This window comes from Myotis brandtii, unplaced genomic scaffold, assembly GCF_000412655.1.
Source record: "Myotis brandtii unplaced genomic scaffold, ASM41265v1 scaffold353, whole genome shotgun sequence".
NCBI classification, from domain to species: domain Eukaryota; kingdom Metazoa; phylum Chordata; class Mammalia; order Chiroptera; family Vespertilionidae; genus Myotis; species Myotis brandtii.
The window spans coordinates 1,395,924-1,405,560 of NW_005363578.1; the positions used below are offsets into that span (position 1 = coordinate 1,395,924).

The 9,637-nt window shown below is 35.2% G+C and overlaps 1 protein-coding gene across 1 annotated transcript; it reads right to left on the reverse strand.

Moving 5' to 3' along the window:
* Window positions 1–8,404: 8,404 nt before the first annotated feature.
* On the reverse strand, window positions 8,405–9,284 carry LOC102255605 (coiled-coil domain-containing protein 70). The gene has a single exon (XM_005871703.2). The coding sequence runs from the start codon at window positions 9,282–9,284 to the stop codon at window positions 8,526–8,528; it is 759 nt and encodes a 252-aa protein (XP_005871765.1). The 3' UTR covers window positions 8,405–8,525.
* Between the last annotated feature and the right edge of the window lie 353 nt (window positions 9,285–9,637).

The following is a 9,637-nucleotide window of genomic DNA, read 5'->3' on the forward strand; positions in this document are numbered from 1 at the left end:
AATGCCAACTTCCTAAGGTGTTCCTTAGCCGTCTCCTTGTTATATTATGTAGTTTCTATTTTTACAATGCATGTGTCAACTTCAAGGAGTTTAAGGTGATTCACAAACTTTAAATTAACAGGGTAAGTACAAATTCCAAAAATGCCAAAGGGTAGAATTGAACACTAACTTTTGTTGAGTTGTAGCATCGTGTACAAAAAAGTGATTTGGCAGCAGTGACAGAGAACTTAGCATATGACACTTTGAGGGCAAACAGCTTCCAGGGAGAGTAGGGTTCCACTTTTTCCCTGCTAGATTGGGAGCTATGGTGCTTCAGATAAGTGACTTTCAAGCCTCAGGCAGCTAAAACTCAAGGAAACAGAAGATAAGTGGGTTTGGCAATGATGATACATAAAATAGTACAGTTGGACTTGCGGTAGCCTATTTTTATCTATCCCACTGTCTGCTGTTCATCCCTAGAGATATGCTTTTTTTCTCTCTACCATTTTCTACCTAAGAGAGTTAATGGAACATACAACATCAATAACACTACTAATCTGTGAAGTAGACAGGAAAAGTCTTTCCTAACGTAGGTCTAGAATTAAAGCACTGTAAGATAGGAATCAAGAGTACAGATTCCAGTGGCAACTAGTTTTTTTCCAGGGAAAGTCACTGAATATCATTTTTTATAAATAGGAGAGTTGTAGTATTTGTTACATGAGATACTTTTTATCAGTACAATTTTATCAATCTATCTCCTTTAATTTGTCATAAGTTTCTACAATTCTTGTCATGTTAGCACTTGTTTCACCTTTCTTTACCATCAGCAGCTGTCACCATTGCATTAGTTCTTTTAGATATAATATGTCCACAAATTATATTCTCCATCTTTGCATATACTGGAAGTATAGAGTTTCTTCCATGTAATATGCCCGATGTTTGTATTAAAGTATATGCTCTAATTTTATAGTCATTTATACATAAACATTTATGTGATATACACCCAAGAATTACAAATACATATTACCTCACAATCATATACAGACTGGTAATCCAGATCAAATATGAAAAATACTAGTTCTGAAATTTATGGAGGGCATTTATTGAGTTTACACAAGAAATCCTTATGTGAAATCCCTACATAACAGCTCATGGAACAAAATCGTTTACTCAGTAAATTCTTACCATTATGCTCTTACTGATCTTGATTCTCCAATGTTCCCTAGACTACAACTGCTACAGAATTTTATGATGAACTATTCAGCCATTAATTCCTACCAAAAATGAAAAAATATAAGAACACAACCCTTCTCTGTTCTTTCTAAATTTTAAAATGATATCCTTTTCTTATCTTTATGTTACAGTTACTATTATGTTATGAACTTTAGAAGTGTGTTATTAGCTGCTTATATGATTCTAAATTCAATAGCCAATCACCAGTGGTGCTACAAAATTTCACATTGTTTTGATGTGTTATACTCTCTTTCAATTTGCATTTAAAATTATCTTTATACTTCAAATCATTTATTATTATATGTTTCTTAGATTGCAAAATCCACCTCATTTTACTTTTATTATTTATAAAAATTAAGTGGATTTTAATGTTCTTATTCTCAATCATATGGCACTTTTCTGGGATTTTTCAAAAACTTTTATTTTTAAAGAAAGACAGGAGATAGTAAAGCAATATAGTATCCAAGTGTTTTATGATACAAATAACTGCAGAGTTTTCTTTTATTTAAGAACTATTTAATAATATTGCTTAACCTATATCTATAAATTTGGAAACATAGTTAATTTGGATTAACTATGTTTTTAGTTAATATAGATTATTAATATTATAGTAGTTCATATAGATTAACTACACATTTCATTAATTACGAAATGCTAAAGTTGGCAGTGGAAAAAAGAAATCTTGAAAGGAGGAATAATTATTCTAGAAATTAAAATATTATTTAAAAATCTTCTGCAACTCCCCAAATCCCAGGCTTTAAAATGTTTATTTATTGATTGATGAGAGAGAGAGAGAGAGAGAGAGAGAGAATCATCGGTTTGTTGTTTTGGTTATTTTTGCATTCACTGGCTGCTTCTTGTATGTGCCCTGGCCTGTGATTGAACCCATGACCTTGGTGGACTAGGACAAGACTCTAATCAACTGAGCTACCCAGCCAGGGCCCAAGTCCCAGTTTTTACAGGTGAGTTTTACTATACTTTTAATAAATAGATAATTACTATTAATAGAAACATTTAAATTCAGCATAACTGAGATAGACTGAAAGTATATGCATTAAATACAGTAGAGAAGGTGTGTGGGTGTAGAGCATGGAAATTGGTGTTATGTGAAAAATGTAGTAACCAATAAAATAAAAGAGAAATGTCAGAAATCTTAACTTATGAAGTTGACATTTTTCTATGTTGTTTAAAATATCCATATTTATATTTTATTGAAAATAAAATTATGTATACATTTAATACATAAACAGCAAATTTATTTTGTCATGAATCAAAAAGGCGTTTATAATCATATTAAAGCTAGTAGCAGATATTCTTACACAAGTAAAATTTTACAATGTATGTGTATATTTACACATACATATATTTTACAGCTTCATTCTTGAACATACCTCAAGTTAATATTTTTCAATCTAAGACTTTTAAAGTATAAGTCTTCCATTCATAAGCATACTACCAACGCATACACTTATTTTGATGCATGTTTGGTTTATTTTAATTTGATTAATAACCAAGAAAACTGTTTTAAAGATCAATTTAACATAAGGGTATCTAAGGGTATGGAACTTTAATATAAAGCACCATGAAAATATTTATAGTCATTATACAATTGATTTAATAACTTATTTTTCATTTCAATGCCACCTGAATATAAACAAAATGGGAATGTTTAATCCCTTACATTGCTTCTTGATAGGTTTCCTTGGTTTTAGATATGAAGTGAATGCTAGATGACTCATTCAATATGATTCAGTGCCCTTGAGGAAGGTTGAATAGAATAGCTCATGTAGGGAAGATGAATTCCCTATAGCATCTCAGAATGTAACATTTTTTAAAGCTAAGAATATTTTCCACACAATTAACACAAAATCACATTGTCAGGGATTTGCCTTCAGGTCATTAACTAATATGTTCACTAACAACTTGCACAAAGTGGATTTAAAAAAAAAACACTTTAATGTCTGAGTCAGAGCTGTGACTGATTTGGAATTAAACTATGCTTCCTGGAATTCTATCAATAGACATCCACTTTCAGTATTTCCGTTGTAACCCTGCAATGACATTCAAACAATTTATTTTCTACTTCATCTATTTTTTTGTGTCTAAATGCTATTTAAACATAATTCATTTGATTTTCTCATATTTGATCCTGCTTTTCTTACTATGAAAGTAATGTGTCATTCACCATAGAAAAAATATCTATGCTGTTTTTTTAATGTTGTGGTATTTGTACGGTATAGAGAAGGATCATATTAAATAATATGTGACAAAGACAAATAATTTAAAATATTGGCCTTTATGAGGAAATTGTCTATAATTCATGATACATTTTTCCAAGGTGGAATTATAGATGAGCAGTATGATATAGATGTATTTTTTTTACTTTTACTATAATTTAAAGTACTTGCATTCTTCCTTGACATATGTGAGCAATTAGTAACCCATGTCATCTTATATTTAAAGTAGCTTACATTATTCTGAAATTTCATTTACTAATAACATTATTATTTCTATTCTTTCATTTAAATTTAATAGGCTATTAATAATCTTTTAGATAATGTTACTACTGAAGATGTTAGTTAAACATATTTTGCTAATGATTTAATAATATGTTTATTTAAATTTATATCTAAATGTATATTTTGTTAAAATTATAAATGTATACAAAAGAACATACAATGTCATCAGTTAACTCAAGATGCCTTGAACATTTTTTAAACCTTAGAATTTTCAAACAAGTAAAAAGCATAAAATAATAACATAGAAGGAATACAAAAATTTTGGTTTATCAGATAAGCATTCATTTTATTGCCTCAATCATGTTGAATAAAAGCCCTACATCAGTGACTAAAATTAATAATCATGTATTTGGTTCAAAGGACTGTGTGTTGGTGATTTGGACTGGGATCTTCTGGGTTGTTCTGGTTTAGGCTGGACTCATGCACATGCCTGTGGTCAGATGGTTATTGGCCTCCAATGGAATGACTGGTAGAAATTGAATCTTCTCAACATGTCTTCCATCTAAAAACAAACTAACCCAGGAATGCTCTGAGGTTAGTAATAGAGGTAATAGTGCAGAAGTAGAAATAGACAAGTGTTATTTATTTAAGTTTTTAATGAGGTTTTGCTGGAGTCAGCTGATAACATCTTCGTGGCCAAAGCGAGTCAGGTGGTTCAGCCTGGATTCAGTGTGAGATAACATTTGGGGTGAACATAAGGAACAGTGACCAAGTAAAAGTTTGTTTGCAAACTATCACACTTAGGAAATTGGATCCCTAGGGCTTTTAGAAAAAAAATGTATAGAATTTCTTTTGGGTTTCATTTATTATGGCTTTATGTGTTGCAATGACTCAAATTTTATTATAATCACCCCGATGCAATACATTTGTTGATATTTGTAATAAATTTTATCAAAGATACTTACCTTTTGCAGTATGCCGTGGTAGCAGTGATGGTTTCTAGAAACTGTATGGTGCTTAATATTTTTAGGAAGAGAAGAATACATCTTTATAGATGTAATTTTCCTGCCTCAAAGATATATTCAGGGATTTTAGAGTTTAAAAATTAAATGTTAGAGAGAATCATAGGTAATACTAGCTATTCTACTTTAATATTACTAATTAACCTCATCTCTTTCATGAGTTTCCTCAAAAATAATATGAATATAAAAATTATATGAATCATAATTATCTGTGTGTTTTCTTTCAGATTTAGCAAAATAAACAAGCACCAGCACTTTTCTCTTTGTTGATCCAATGTATGTCTTTTTGGCTTGCAATCTGAATTTAATTTAGCGTATCACAATTTTTTCAGTACAAAATCTATAATTTCAAACTGCTCTAATATTTCTCTAGCGTCCCTAACTATACAGTCATTTCCCTTTGGAGACCCCTAATGAGCCATTTTCTCAGGATTGCTGTCTAGCCCATTACAGTCCCTGAACATAAGGTGTAATATCCTGAAAATAAAATAACCGGTGATCTATTTTCAATTATTTTTGAATTTGTATAATTTTCCAGTTGCTTTCATGCTTTTCATTTGCCATATACAAAATACTAATATACTAATTATACTTTAAGGACAGTAAATTATTAATACATGTTTCTGAAGTAGTTATGTAAATATTTAAAATATGTTTTAATATAAATATAATAATGTAATAGTGTTTTAGAGGAAAATGGTCTTGCTTCATTGTTGCCCTTATCTTTTTATTTTTCCTGTTTAAAATGTAAATCATGGCCAATAAATTATAGTTCATTAATATCTTGTGAGATTTTTTTGAAAAATAAATAACTGATGACATGACTATCTGAAATTAATTGAACAATAGTCTCTTATTTTAGAATGCACACATATTCAAGGATTATAAAGCATTTACATTTCATTGTTTTTCTTTAAGCAGTTTTTAAGTACTTTGATTCATGTTGGGTTGGTAAATATTTAACAACCAGCTCTACCAGAAAACAACAACAACAACAGCAGCACTAATTTAGAGAGCATATAAAGTTCAAGACACGGATGTAAATGTCACGAATTCAGAGCTGGGAAGTGATGTGTACAATCATCTCTTTGAGCCAATTGTGAACAAGCTTTGAATGGGCTCCAGCACCCCTGAGTCCTTGTGTCATTTTCTTTAAGTAGACATAGATGTAGCTTATTCTCATTGCTTTTCTGACAATGAAGGATCCTACAGGGATTGATAATAGAAACTATCTATGTGGATGTGGAAAAGGTATAAGTATGTCCTACTCTTTAAGTCTAACCCAGGGGTGGGCAAACTTTTTGACTTGAGGGCCACAATGGGTTCTTAAACTGGACCGGAGGGCCGGAACAAAAGCATGGATGGAGTGTTTGTGTGAACTAATATAAATTCAAAGTAAACATCATTACATAAAAGGTACGGTCTTTTTTTTTTTTTTAGTTTTATTCATTTCAAACGGGCCGGATCTGGCCCGCGGGCCGTAGTTTGCCCACGGCTGGTCTAACCCAAGCTGATTTAGCTGTGATGCAATAATGACAGATTTTTTCCTGAGAGGAGTCAGTGATAACCAGGCCCACCCCACGGGCATGATCTTCCTGACCTCACCACAAAAGAGTAAAACAGGCAAGGACCCTTTTCTATGAACAATAACATATCAAAATAAATGTGTAGTCAATAGAGCACATATCCATAAATCCTTAGGACACAAACATGGCCCTTCCCCTGCCTGCAGGCTACTACTGCATCTTTTCAGGTTGGGAAAGTGATAAAGGCTTGCATTTCTTCCCTGATTGGACTACAAGTCAGTTCAGAACATATCTATCAACCTTGTCTCCTCATAGTGACTGGTCCAGTGGTCATTCTGGTTGTTCTGCCACTAGGGTCAATTTGCATATTACCCTTTTATTATATAGGATTATTGTATTACTTCCCATATGAACAACTGTAAACCTACTTTTGCCCCATCCTTGTATGCTCCAGGGAACAGTGGTCAGTAAACTCTTCATCAGACAGATGGACTTTCAGGGTATAAAATAAAAATGTTTATCTTCCTTTATAGGCTGTGGAATCCTTAAAATCAGGGATATGTCTTTTCACTTTTTATACTCAAATGTATTTGTATTGCTTTATAGGTGCTAATTAAAGGTACCCAATGTATGTTGACTTTTTGCATATGCAGCAGCACCTCGGAAAGGAAAAATGTGTTCTCTTCCTCTACTTTACTTCTGTGCCACCAACATCACCCAAGAATCAGGAGAAGATATTATCTGTTATATTCAATAAAAAGCATTAAATGTTGTTCATTATATTCCACAAATGAGTGAGATCATGTGATATTTATCTTCCTCTAACTGGCTATGAACAAAAATACATCCAGAGATAGAGAAGCATCCAACAGACCTTCAAACCTCAGAGGGAAGTCAGGGGATGGAGCAGGGGGCCGGGGGGGATGGGAAGGGGGGAGTTGGTAAGAGATCAACCAAAGGACTTATGCATGCATATAAGCATAACCAATGAACACAGATAATAGGGGGTTGAGGGCATGTGCTGGGGGTGGGGGTGGCTGGGGAGAATTCAATGGGGGAAAAGGAGACATATGTAATACTATATGTAATACTTTAAACAATAAAGATTTTTTTTAAAAAACATTAAATATTTACGCTGTTTTAAGTGCTCAAAATTTACGATAATGAAAAATAAGGTACAGCACCAGCCCTCTGGCAGTTTGTAATGTAATGTTATGCAACTACATCTGTCACTTTAAAAAATCCATCATGAGTCCTGTAACTCAGTTTTTGCAGAATAGTTTTCTTTTTTAAATAGTATTCAACTAGATTAGTGATTTTCAACTGGTGTGCCGCAAGAATTTTTAAAACATGCAATACCTATTTAATCAGGGAAACTGACCTTTTTTTTCCTTCTTAAATTGTCAAATAAATGACAACAGCCAACACAACAATAGCTGTCTGGTGTGAATGAATCAAAAGTATACCTACTTTTTGACAGATTGGCAAAATATATATTCCTTGGTGTGCCCCCCTAATTTTAGTAGGTTGTGTGTGCCATGGGATGAAAAAGATTGAAAATCGCTGAACTAGATCAATTATCAATATTAACGCTTCTGAAAACTCCATTTCTTCTACAATTTTCATTGAACACACACTGAGCCACAGAATCCCGTTTCGAGCTCCAACACTCCTGGTTGGGAGACCTTTGTCCTCTTACCCCCTTTTCTCTCTTTACTTCATGAGATAGAATATCCACCCTCCCAGGAAGGTAAAGTGAGGAAGCCTGCGAACTTTCATGGAAATGTTCTGTACGGCCACATAAATGTTTAAATTCTTATCTTATCGGCCTCCTCATTGAGACCATTGGAGTCAGCATGAGGAGGCAGAAGTGATATTCTTTCACATCTTTTTTCACAATACTTATGTAAAACTTCATATTTACTACACGGTTCAGAATTCAAAGGGCGAGTTTTAAGGCAAATATCCCCTCTGTGCTGGTAATTTTTTACAATATTCACCCGCTGTCTCTGAATGCTAACACCACCATCAGTTGGTTCATTCGAGCATCACATTCCGTGTAGTACATACTTGGCACTATAAGTAAAAATAACCACTAATAGAAGCGTAAAATGTAAGTAAACCTAGATCTCTCTCCTTTTTTTTTTAATTTTAAGAACTTTATTTCGTTCCTAAGATCAGGTACAGAGCAATGCACATTTCCAGGCTTTTGACTCCACCCCAATAATAGTCTATCTCCTTCAAACATTTGACTGTGCTTTCTGGAACGCCCATGGTTTCCATGGCACGTCTCCCGCTCTGTGTCCTCAGTGGGCATCTCCCCAGCGAGCATGGTTGCTCTCTTTCCCCCGGAGAACCCTGTTCCACAGCTCCAGCACCTGCGTCTCCTCCACGAGGGCTTTTGCCTCCTCTTGCAGGGCATCGCTTTCCTCTCGGAGGGCCTGGTTCTCCTGGCGCAGGGCCCGCTCCACCTTCCACAGGGCCTGCTCCTCCAGCTCCAGCGCCGCTCCTTCCTTGCGCAGGGCCAGCTCCTCCAGCCGCAGGGCGCGCTCCTGGTGCTGCAGGCCCTTGACGTTCTCCTGCAGGGACCTGATTTCCTCCTGCAGGGCTTTCGCCTCGTTGCGGAAGGCCACCTCCTGCTCCCAGAGCGCCTTGGTCTGAGCTTTCAGGGCTTTGTTCTGTTGCCAGTAAGACTTGGTTTCTGTGCTCAGGACGTTGAGCTTCTCCCACGGGGTCTTGGGGGTCTTGAAGAACACGGTGTTCACCGCCCACAGGTCCTGGTTCTCCTGCGTCAGGGTCTCATTCTTCCGCCGGATCTCCTGGTTCTCCATGCGGGAGCTTTTGTTCTCTCTCCGCAGGGCCTTGTTCTCCGCCCACAGGCGCTTGTTTTCTCCTCGGAGCGCGTTGTTCTCTGCCCGGAGCACATTGTTGTCTCTGCGAAGGTTTTTTTTCACTGCCCGAGACTCCCGTTTGAGCTTATTCTGACCTCGGATGCAGGAGAAAAACGTTGAGAACATGCGCAAGATCTTCCCTCGGTTGAGCCGCTTTGATTCCGAGGCAGCCATTGTCACTTTAGTGTTGTATCTGCGCAAACGGTACCAACCCCAAGTGTGCTGGGGACGAGCTAAGCTGAACGAATAAGATTTGCGACCAAAAAAGGTTCTCAATTTGTTGAGAATTTGTTCATATAGAATTGTCTCTTGTTTCGATTTTGCACAAGGAGTACTACATACTAAACAAGGTTAGGTAGGCCCACTGCAGGAGAAAATATGAAGAAAAAGTCAATAAATGAACTGTCAGGTTGATAAAACAAACTCAGGTCAACTAAATTTCAACACAGAAATGACACATTAATAATTATAGATTACAGATTGAATATGGTTCAAGGTTAATATACTGAATTGCTTTTGGTGCCAAA